Here is a 12119-nt window from a genome sequence, read left to right on the forward strand (position 1 = left end):
AGTTGCGTACTGAATAAAATTCAAACTCTTTGGCATTCAAGGTCCTCTACGGTCTGGTATCATACTTTGCTAGACTTACTGTCCAGTCTAACTAGACTCCTGTCTGTTTCCCAAATATACTTTGCCTCTGTGCTTTTCATCATATCATTTCTTTTGCCTGGAATGCCCTCTTTTATTTCTTTTTACCTACTGAATTCCTACCCATCCTTTTAAGTTCAGACACTCAAGTGCAATCTCCATGAAGCCTTTTTTGATGTCCTAGTTGCTAACAACTTTTTCCTTTTGACCTCAAATAGTTCTTAATTTTGGAACACTGAAGCACTTTTCATGTGATGTTGTATACTATAATTATTTGTTTGTATTTTATACCTCCCCCTTTCCATTAGATTGTAATCTCTATCAGGACAGGATCCATGTCTTTTATAAATTTTGTATTTCTTCTAGCACTGTGCTTTGAACACAGTAAGCACTTAAATGTTGAATGAATGTTGTTATGAATTATTTCACTTGTGGATGTTCAGTACCTAATAAGATGTCTTGCAAATAAATGTTTGTTGATTTGAACAACATAATTCAGTTAGAATTTTGCTTCAATTTAGGCTAATTTGATATATAAATATTAGGACTTACAGAAAAAAATTAGATTATTTTTAAGTGGTGTCATTTCCTGTCAGAAATGTTGTAGAGGAGAGTCACATTTCAGGTGGTTGGTGGGCTGTTGCCCTTTATTCTCAAAGAGGACCAAAATGACATTACCATGTTGGGGTCAAGGTACAGTGTAGTGTGTCTAACTGTGGCTGATCAGACAAATATGAACTTGGAAGGCTCTACCACAGGTTGGGCACAAAGAGTCCACGTGAACATTTGGAGAGGAGATGTCTCTGAATTTGCACATCTCGTGTTTCTTTTGAGCTACTACTCAAAGCTACTGCTTTGCTTACAGAACACAACTCCTTCTTTGATGTGGACACACTATGCTGGAGATTCCTTTGTTAGCATCTCCCATGTCACACAATCCATTCCAGAGTTCTTCAGAGAAACCTTGAGAGTGTTCTTGTATCACTTCTTCTGACCTCCATGTGAGTACATCTCTTGTGTAGGTTCTTCGTAAAGTAGTCTTTTAGGTAAATATGCATTTGACATTTGAACCACATGGTCAGTCAGCCCATTGGAGTTGCACTCTCTGCCATAGAGTTTGAATGCTTGGCAGTTTAACTTGAGAAAGGCCCAGTACCTTATCTTGCCAGGTGATCTTCAGAATCTTCCTAAGACAACTCAAATGGAAGCAATTCCATTTCCTGGCATGGCGCTGGTATACTGTTCAAGTTTCACAGGCATACAACAATGAGATCAGCACAACGGCTTTATAGACCTTCAGTTTGGTAGGCAGTCTAATGCCTCTTCTCTCCCACTCTTTCTTTTGGAGCTTCACAAACATTGAACTAGCTCTGGCAATTGATGCATTAGCCTCATCATCTATATGTAAGTCCTTGGAAAGTGTTCTGCCAAGTTTAGTGAACTTATCCACAGTATTCAAAATTTGATATAACCAATAGTTCAATGTTTGGATGGTGTGGTGTTGGCTGGTGGAGAACTTGTGTTTTCTTGATGTTAATTCTTGGACCAAAATTAGCACAAGCACCAGAGAATCAATCCATATTTTGTTACATCTCAGCTTCAAGGCTGCATTGAGTGCACAATCATTGGCAAACAGAAAATCATGCACCACCAACTCTCCCTTCACTTTAGTCTTGACTTGTAGCTTTTTCAAACTAAATAATTTACCATTAATGCAGTAGCTGACCTTGATGCTATTTTTGTCCTTGTTGAAGGAGTCTAACAACATTGCTGAAAACATCATGCTAAAAGTTAGCATGGGAACAAGCATACAGCCTTGCTTCACTCCACTGGTGACTGGGAAGGTGTGAGAGCATGGTCTGTTATCCAGAACCTGGGCAAGCAAGCCATCATGAAATTGACATACAATACTAATTAACTTCTCCAGGCAACCAAATTTTGACATTATTTTCCACAAGCCTTCGTGACTGACAGTATCAGAGGCCTTGGTCAGATCAACAAACATTATGTACAGACCTCTGTTCTGCTTCTGGCATTTCTCCTTGAGTTGTTGGGCAACAAACACCATATTGACCATTCGTTGGCCCTTTCTGAAGCCACACTGGCAAGAATCTTGCAAGCAATGACTAAGACAAGGACACAGTCCCCCATGACTGTCACAGGACAATCTATTTCCTTTACCTTCATAGAGATGGACAATGGAGGCATCCTTGAACTCCTGGTAGATAACCTCCTCTTTCTATATAACCTCAAAATTTCAGCCAGCTTTTGTATGAGCAGCGTACCCCCTGTCTTGTAAATCTTAGCTGGAATAGAATCAGCACCAGGTGCTTTGCCACATAAGAGGAGTCTAGTGGCATTCAAAACCTCTTTTTCATTTGGAAATTATGCTAGAAAGGATTGACTTCAACCTGAGGTAAACACACACACACACTTTAAGGTTACATTGTAACCAATGAAAAACTCTATTGTCACCTGAAACAGGTATCATGGGGTCAGGCACCAGAAGAGATTATAGAGGAGATGACTGGGGTGGCAGACCTGCACTACTGAAATCACACCCAGACAGATGTCCTCCAAGCCCCTCCCCAGTCAGAGTTTCCCACCAAGACCAGGGTGGCTCCGGCCGCAGGCTGTCCCCACCCTCAGGGGTCGTCCCCTTCTCCCATTGATGAGTTCCTTCTTGGTCCTCCATTTTGAACAGCCCAGGCTGACCATACTTTATCCCCCATGATTTACTATCCTCACAGCTGTGTTTCTAACTTTCTGGACTTTCCCAACATGATGCACATTGTCATTGTATGTCATTATGTGTATTGACTTCAGCATTGATTGATGATGGTCTGTTAAGAATACCATCAAAGTGTTCAGTCCAACTCTCTAGAATCATGTCTTTATCACTAATCAATGTGACTCCATCAGCACTGAGTACTTGAGATGTACCATAGGTCTTTCACCCATAAATATCCTTCAGGACATCATAAAAAACACATTGGGTTATTACTATCAGCATAAAACTGAATTTCATCTACCTTCTTACTAGGTCTAGAATCCAGCATCTCTTTGAGCTTCACTTGCACTTTACTTTTAATGGAGTTAAATACTGCCTTCTTAGAGATGGATGAACTATCCTGCTGATAAACGCTGTGGAGTTTTCAGGTTTCTGAATTTCCCCATCATTTTCATTAGACCATTCTTGATGTTTGCCAGTGTTCTGATTCAGATTAGTAAATATGGTGCTATATGACAAATCTCTGAAAGCTGCGCACTCCTTTTCTGCTTCACTGTTGCCAACTGTGTGTTGGCTCAGCTTTCCATCCAAGTTAGCAATGAACTGTTCCAGGTCAGAGAAGTGATTTAATCTGTGGACATTAAGTCCTCTGGTAGTCATCTTCCCTTGGGACCACCACTTTTGTTGAATGTGAATATTTAGCTTGGAAAAGATAAGTCTATCAGTCCAGCACTCCGAGCCACATATCACCTTTGTCACTCTCACATCCTGTCTTATCTCTTCTCCTTATAATGAGACAGTCTATTAAATGCCAATGTTTGCTGCAAGAATACATCCATAAAGTTTTATTGCATTTAGGCAAATGGAAGACAGTATTGGTGATTACAAGATCATAAAATGCACAAGTCATCAGTAGTAAGTGACTGTTGCTGTTTTTATTTCCAACTCTATTCCTACCAAGGACTTCTTGTCATATCTGGTAGTCTGTACCTACTCTTGCATTAAAGTCACCTAGAATTATAAGCTTGTTCTCTTTCAGCACTTTGGTGATGAGGGTGTCCAGGTCTTCATAAAATTTTTCTTTGACTTCATCAAGTTTCATCATGGTGGAAGCATACACACTTACGATGGTGGCATGGTGCTTTCCTGCAAGTGGCAATCACATTGTCATGAGCTTGTCCTTTTGGTAGGCAAACAAGCTTGTTGACTAGATTAGTTTTGATTGCAAAACCTATGCCATCTTCACAGTGCTCCCTTTCACTGAGGCCACTACAGAAAAACAAACAAACAAACAAAAAAAACATGTATTCAGCTGTGACATTGGCAATCTGGCCTTCGTTTGCTAGCCTTGTTTCACTCAGGGCTGCTATTTCAATGTGATACCTGCTGAGTTCTCTTGCAGAAAGAGCTGTTTGTCTTTCAGATCTACTGGATTTCATGTTGTTCATAAGCAGGCATATATTCCATGTACTGGTGGTGGGTGAAATGATCTTTGCAAAAGTTTTTGTACATTTTTTTCTGTTTTGACCATAGGGTGGGATCCCTGCCTGCCACTGTAAGCAGGTCAGGGTTGGGTGAAGCAGACAATTTTTAGGACACCTTTTCTTTCTTTTTTTTTAATTAATTAATTTATTTTAAGTTTTCAACATTCACTTCCATAAGATTTTGAGTTCCAAATTTTCTCCCCATCTCTCTACTCCTCACCCCAAGATGGTGTGCGTTCTGAATCTGCCCTCACCTCTATCACCACTCCCTTCTTTTATCTACTTCCCCTTCTATTTTCCTGTAGGGCAGGATGGATTTTTATACCCCATTGCCTGTATATCTTATTTCCTAGTTGCATGTAAAAACATTTTTTAACATTTGTTTTTAAAACTTTGGGTTTTAAATTTTCTCCCTTCCTTCCTCCCTCCCCACCCATCCTCATTGAGAAGGCAAGCAACTAAATATACGTTATACATGTGCAGTCATGCAAGAAACTTCCATAGTAGACATGTTGTGAAAAACTAACTATATTTACCTTCACCCTATCCTACCCCCCGTTTATTCTATTCTCTCCTTTGACCCTGTTCCTCCTCAAAAGTGTTTGCTTCTGATTACCCCCTCCTCCAATGTTCCCTCCCTTCTATCATTGCCCCCTCTCTTATCCTCTTCCCCCCTATTTTGCTGTAGGGTAAGATAAATTTCCATACCCAATTGAATGTATATGTCCTTAAGCCAAATTCGATGAGAGTAAGATTCAATCATTCTCTCTCACCTTCCCCCACTTCCCCTCCACTGTAAAAGTGTTCTCTTGTCTGTTTTATGTGAGGCAATTTACCCCATTATATCTCTCTCTTTCTCCTTCTCCCAGTATAATCCTCTCTCACCCCTTAATTTTAATTTTTAGATATCACCCATTCATCTTCAACTCACCCTGTGCCCTCTCTCTCTCCCTGTCTCTCTCTCTCTCTGTCTCTCTCTCTCTCTATATATATATACACACATACACACACTTACATATGCACACATATATGTCTAAATATATATACATACACATATATACATATCTGTGTATATATAATATACATATTTTTTCCCTCCAACTACCCTAATACTGAGAAAGGTCTCATGTGTTACAAATATCATATTTCAATGTAGGAATGTAAAAAGTTCAACTTTAATAAGTCCCTTATGATTTCTCTTTCCTGTTTACCTTTTCATGCTTTTTTTGAGTTTTGTATTTGAAAGTCAGATTTTCTATTCAGCTCTGGTCTTTTCATCAAGAATACTTGAAAGTCCTCTGTTTCACTGAATGTCCATTTTTTCCCCTGAAGGATTATACTCGGTTTTGCTGGGTAAGTGATCCTTGGTTTTAACCCTAGCTCCTTTGACCTTCAGAATAACATATTCCAAGCCCTCTAATCCCTTAATGTAGAAGCTGCTAAATCTTATGTTATCCTGATTGTGTTTCCACAGTACTTGAATTGTTTCTTTCTGGCTGCTTGCACTATTTTCTCCTTGACCTGGGAACTCTGGAATTTGGCTATAATATTCCTAGGAGTTTGCCTTTGGGAATCTCTTTCAGGAGGTGATTGGTGGATTCTTTCAATTTCTATTTTACCCTCTGGTTCTAAAATATCAGGGCAGTTTTCCTTGACAATTTCTTTAAAGATGATGTCTAGGCTCATTTTTTGATCATGGCTTTCAGGTAGTCCAATAATTTTTAAGTTCTCTCTCCTGGATATATTTTCTAGGTCAGTTGTTTTTCCAATGAGATATTTCACATTGTCTTCTATTTTTTCATTCTTTTGGTTTTTGTTTTATAATTTCTTGATTTCTCATAAAGTCATTAGCTTCCATTTGCTCCATTCTAATTTTTAAGGAAGTATTTTCTTCAGTGAGCTTTTGGACTTCCTTTTCCATTTGGCCAATTATGTTTTTTAAGGCATTCTTCTCCTCATTGGCTTTTTGGACCTCTTTTGCCATTTGGGTTAGTCTGTTTTTTAAGGTGTTATTTTCTTCAGTATTTTTTTGGGTGTCCTTTAGCAAGCTGTTGACTTGTTTTTCATGATTTTTTTGTATCATTCTCATTTCTCTTCCTAGTTTTTCCTCTACTTCTCTTACTTGCTTCTTAAAATTCTTTTTGAGCTCTTCTGTGACCCAGGACCAATTTATATTTTTCTTGGAGGCTTTTGTTGTCTTCTTCAGGTTGTATGTTTTGATCTTCTTTGTCACCAAAGTAAAATTCCCTGGTTTGACTCTTTTTGTGCTGCTTGCTCATGATCCCAGCCAATTACCTGAGTTTTAAACTCTTTGTTAAGGTAGGAGTCTGCTTCCAGTGTGGAGAATGTACTGTCCCAAGCTTTGAGGGGTTTGTGCAACTTTTTTCAGAGATACTTCTTGGGACCTATAAATTTTCAGTTCTTCCAAGGAAGTATGATCAAAGGCAAGGTGTTTACTCCTTTCCTGGTCTGTGCTCTGGTCTGTGAGTGACCACAAGCACTCTTTTCTTGGAACTGTGAGGAGGATTTCCTTTCTACCACTGCCACAAGCTCCACCATGCGAACATTCCTCCTTTCCCCAGGATCACTACCCAGAACTGTGACTCAGATCCAAGCAAGGGCAAAGCAAGAGAGTCCTGCCTCTACACCAGCAAAGAGATCCCTGCAATCCCTCTCTGATCAGCCACTTGATCCCCCCACAGTCTGTGAGCCAAGAGCTCCAGAAGCAGCTGCCTCCCAGGGACTGTGCCAGGAATGGAGCCTGACCAAGCTCCTCTCTCACCGAGGTCCAATAGACCTTTCCCACTGACCTTCTAAGTTATCTTCTATATTTGTGGGTTGAGAAGTCTGGAAACTTCCACAGCTGCCTGTGATTCAGTCCCCTGAGGAGTATTCCAGGTTTGCTGAGGCCCAGTCTTTGCCTGCCCTGGCCCATACTGAACTTCACTCCTCTCCCAGCCCAGTGCAACAGACCTTTCCCACCAACCATCCTGGTTGTCTTGGGCTGGAAATTTGTTTCACTCTTGTCTTTTTGTGGATTCTGCTGCTCTGGAATTTGTTTAGAGCCATTTTTATGGGTATTTGGAGTGGTTTGGAGGAGAGCTCAAGCAAGTCACTGCTTTTACTCTGCCATCTTGGCTCCGCCCCTAGGACACCCTTTCTAGCCCCTTTTCACCCTGGGAGGAGAGCAGTGTGATTCTTTAAAAAGGCAGCTCAGACACCCAGGGGGCTGCCAAATCTCATTGCTGCTTCAGTCTAGTGAGAAAATGACTCTATGACCTGGGCTACCTGTGTGCAAGGTTTGTGACTGCAGTTTCTAGGGGATTCACACCTGCTGCTTCATCCCTTGCCTGTTGCTACAGGACTTTGAGATAGGTAAAAATGGTGAAATAGTATGGATGGTGTCTTCTGATTCACCCATAAATTGTACTTAAATGAGGTAGAGTTGTGTGAAGTCATTGGCCTCACGTTCTCTTCCTGAGTCATCAAAGTCCAGTGGCAAGTCAAAGTCAAAATGACTGGTGATGGCTCAGGGTCCAGTGGATGAGCTTAGCATCTTAGATGTCTAACTAAGTTTTAAGAGCTTCACAGGGCCTGCTTCAGCTGCCTTCATGTCCATTGGAACGGATTGTTCTCATTCACCAGGGGAAGTCTTTTTTGGTATAGACACCCCCCAACTAACCAAAGGGTTTAAGACCCCTTAGTTACCTTCAACCTGATTTAGCCCATCTGCCAAAATGGTTTACCAGGGTGTGGCCACTGTGCATACCACAGCTTCGGGAGCCACAGACAAGAGCTGAATGAATTAGGTGGACACCAAAGGTGGAAAGCAGTCCTTACACCAGATGTACTAGTCTTCCCTGAACACATCCTACACCCAACACATTTCAAGTAGGGTTGGGCGAGATGACTCCTGAGATTCATTTTAACTTTAAAGATAAGATTCTAAGTAACAATTCTTGCCATCATGGAGTTTACAGTTTAAAAGAGTAGATAATGATACAAATATATAAGTATATAGTTAACAGTGCAGAGAAGACAGGATAAGTGTTGTGTTATTTAAGGTCATAAGAAGAAGTCATTTCCAAGGATTGATCAAGGAAGTCTTTCTTGAGGGGATTGCATTTGAGCTGGTTCTTGAAGGATGGACAGGATTTCAGAAGTGAGAGCTGGGGGAAGGGATGAACATTCTAGGCATAAGGATTGGCATGAGACCAAAGGTACAAAAATGAGATAAACTTGAATGTGACATGGGAAAAGCAAGTAAGACAGTTTGACAAGAGCAATAAGTATCCAAACTTCTTTGGTCATGAACCCTATTAAAAATTTTGAAATTTTGAGCACACACCTTCACTATGCATATATAATATATATGTAATGTCTTATTCTATACTCTGAGCCCTTCACTTCTCTATTGGAAGGTGGGGAGCATGTCTTCTAACCAGTCCTCTAGAATTGTGGTTAGTGATTACACTGATCAGAGTTTCTATTTCTTAAAAAGTTGTTTGTTTTTACAATATTGTCATTAAAAAATTGTTCTCTTGTTTTTGTTCACTCTGCATCAATTCATATATGTCTTCTCAGGTTTCTTTGAAACCATTTCCTTCATCATTTCTTATAGCATAATAGTATTCCATCCCATTTACATACCAAAACTTGTTCAGACATTTCCCAATTTATGGGTACCCATTCAGATTCTCATTCTTTGCAATAAACGATAGTTTTGTACATCCTTAGTCAATTTTGCTTAGAACTAATCTCTTCCTTAATTTATTCTCCCTCTAATTCCTCCTTCTCTCCTTTCACTGCCATTGCTCTATTGAGAAGATATATTTCTACATCCAATGTGTGTATATTCTTCCCTCCTTTGACCAATTTGGATGGGTGTAATGTTCAAGCATCAGCGGCTGCCCTGCCCTCTGCCACCTTTCTCTTTGTTTGTATAGCTGTCTACTTGTGCATGCTGATTGTCTGAAATAATTTTCCCTAACCTTTCTTTCTCTTCCTGCTTCCCCTCCCCACCCACCCCCATTTCCCTCTCTTTCCAGTGTTAAGTACATCAAGACACTTCCAGGCTTTGTTTAATTAGATTCTCTCTATGACCCTCTAATGATGATAGAGTTCAGAGGAGATATGTGTATCATCTCTCGATCTTTGAATGTAAGCAGTTAATCCTTGTTTAGTCCATTATAATTATTCTTTCATGTTTACCTTTTTATGTTTCTCTTAACTTTTGTGTTTGAACTTTGAAGTTTCTATGCAGGTCTGGTTTTCTATCAAGAATACTTGGAAGTCCTCTATTTCATTAAAGATCCATGTCATAGGATAATACTCAATTTCTCTGGATAAGTTATTCTTGTTTGGAAGGCTTTGCCTTCTAGAATACAGAATTCTAAGCTCTTCAATTCTTTTTTTGGTGAGGCAATTGGGGTTAAGTGACTTGCCCAAGGTCACACAGCTAGTAAGTGTCAAGTTTCTGGTCTGAGACCAGATTTGAACTCAGTTCCTCCTGACTCCAGGGCCAGTGCTCTATCCACTGCACCACCTAACTGCCCCTCTTCAATTCTTTATAGTGGTGGCTTCTATATCTGTGTGATTCTAATTGTGGCTCCTTGGAATTTACATGCAGTATTTTTTGTTTCTTTGACCTGGAAGCTCTAGATTTTGACTATGGTGTTCCTGGAAGTTTTTTTTTTAAGTTTCTCTTAGGAGGTGACAAGTGGATTCTTTCCTTATCCACTTTCTCCTCTGGTTCTAAGCAGAACCAGTTTTCTTCTAAAATTTCTTGAAATATGATGTCTAGGTACATTTTTTTTTGGTCATAGCATTTAGGTAGTCCAATGATTATTAATTTTTTCTCCTTAATCTGTTTTCCAGGTCAGTTTTTTTTTTTTTGCCATGAGATACCTTACATTTTCTTATATATTTTCAGTCTTTTGATTTTAATATTTCTTGTTGTCTCATGGAATATTGGCTTCTACTCGGTCCATTACAATTTTCAGAGTTTGTTACTTGAACAAGATTTTGTACCTCTTTTACCAAGCTGTTAATTCCTTTTCCAGTTCTTTCTTCCATAGCTCTCATTTCTTTTCCCTTTTTTTCCTCAAGAGTTTTTATTTCATTGGTTAAAAAATGGAAACTAAAAAAAAAAATACAAAAACCTCTTGTCTTTTTCAGGAATTTTATTTGAGTTTGTGCCTGAGCTGTATTTTTCTTTGAGGCATTACTTGTAAATATTTTAGAGTCATTCTCTTCTTCCAGGTTTGTGTCTTGAGCATACCTGTCACCATAGTAATTGGAACTGAGATCCCATTCTGCTTCTGGGGTCTGAGCCACTGCTACTTGCTTCGAATTTCCTCCTTTCTCTGTATATTGCTTAGGCCCTGCAACAACTGCTTACCTCTCCTGAGTCCACTTTGGATCTGTGATCTAGAAATGGATAGTAGGCAACAAAGCTGCCATTTGTTACCTTTTCTTGTTGTAGTGCCCTGGTATGAGGCTGGACTTCTTCTTGCTCAGCTGCAGAGCCTCTTTTTGGGTGCTAGTGCTGGCTTCTGGCCAAACTCCATCTCCAGTATGCCCAGACTTCTCTGTCAGTCTCTTAAAGCCAACTTGGGGTGGGAAAATGACTCACTGTGACTTTCTTTTGGATTTCCTCATCAGGATTCTAGCTAGTGTATTTTCTTGGTCTGTTTGGAGGACTTTTGAGGGGGAGCATTCTGTACTTCTTCCTTCTACTCTGCCATCTTGGCTCTATCTCCATGTGTATATCATTTAAAAATTATATACATTTGCTACTCAATAATGCATATTATAAAGCAGAAGCTAAAATAGGATGGAATAAAGATAAAATAACATTTGAATTCAAGGTCAATAGGGAGCTACTGGGGTTTATTGAGTAGGGAAGTGACCTATGTTTTAGGATAATCACTTTGGTATTTATGGAGGATGGTTTGGAGAGGAGAGGGATTTCAGGCAGGCGGGCTTAGGAGATACTAATCCAGATAAGAAGTGATGAGGGCCCAAGGTAGTGACTGTGTACGTGAAGAAAAGGCCTCAGATGTGATTAATGTTGTGGAGGCAGAAATGGCAAGATTTGCCAACCTAATGGGTATGTGGGGAGAGTAAAGAGTTGAGATTGTAAACCTGGATGACTGAGAAGATGGTAGAACCCTCAACAGACATAGGGAGATTTAGAGTAGAGATTGGTTTGGAAGGCAAGATAACGAATTCTCTATTAGACTTCAAAATGGGTAATTATTACTAAGTCAAAGACTATAGATACTTTTTGTTTGCATCCTTGTTTAAGTTGACGAGGTAATTACTCATTTTAAAAACAAGTGATTTATCTTAAATGTGGCATTGCTTATTTGAATGTGTTTTATTTTTTGATTTAGGACAAGGATTTGATCGACACTTATTTGCATTGAGGTATCTTGCAGAATCCAGAGGTGACCCTATGCCTGAATTTTACCAGGACCCAGCCTACCAATACATTAACTATAACATCCTTTCAACCAGTACATTAAATAGTCCTTCAGTTTTCCTTGGTGGGTTTGGACCACTTGTACCAGATGGCTTTGGAATTGGATATAATATCTACGACTACTGGTTAGGGTGTAACATTACTTCATATGTGGAAAGAGATTTGGATAAGTTTCTATTAGATCTTGAAGGTAGTTTAAATGATTTTTTTGATGTTTTTCAAGGGAGGTCACTTAAATAACACTGACTATTTAAGGTAACAGTTAGTGAACAGTTTTAAAGTATTTTCTTGGTCCATAAATAGAGATACAAAAATAGCTAATGTGATATTTTTACCCTAG

At 39.4% G+C, this 12119-nt stretch overlaps 1 protein-coding gene across 1 annotated transcript in view; it reads left to right on the top strand.

The window, feature by feature from the left end:
* The window catches only part of LOC114025146 (carnitine O-palmitoyltransferase 2, mitochondrial-like), a 30985-nt gene extending 18966 nt beyond the window's left edge, over positions 1-12019 (top strand). The window contains exon 5 of the mRNA XM_027838484.1: positions 11691-12019. Coding sequence (XP_027694285.1) covers positions 11691-12019 — 329 coding nt within the window. The remainder of the gene's footprint in view (positions 1-11690) is intronic.
* Positions 12020-12119: the final 100 nt, after the last annotated feature.

This window comes from Vombatus ursinus, unplaced genomic scaffold, assembly GCF_900497805.2.
Source record: "Vombatus ursinus unplaced genomic scaffold, bare-nosed wombat genome assembly UNPS02014828.1, whole genome shotgun sequence".
In the NCBI taxonomy this organism is placed as follows: domain Eukaryota; kingdom Metazoa; phylum Chordata; class Mammalia; order Diprotodontia; family Vombatidae; genus Vombatus; species Vombatus ursinus.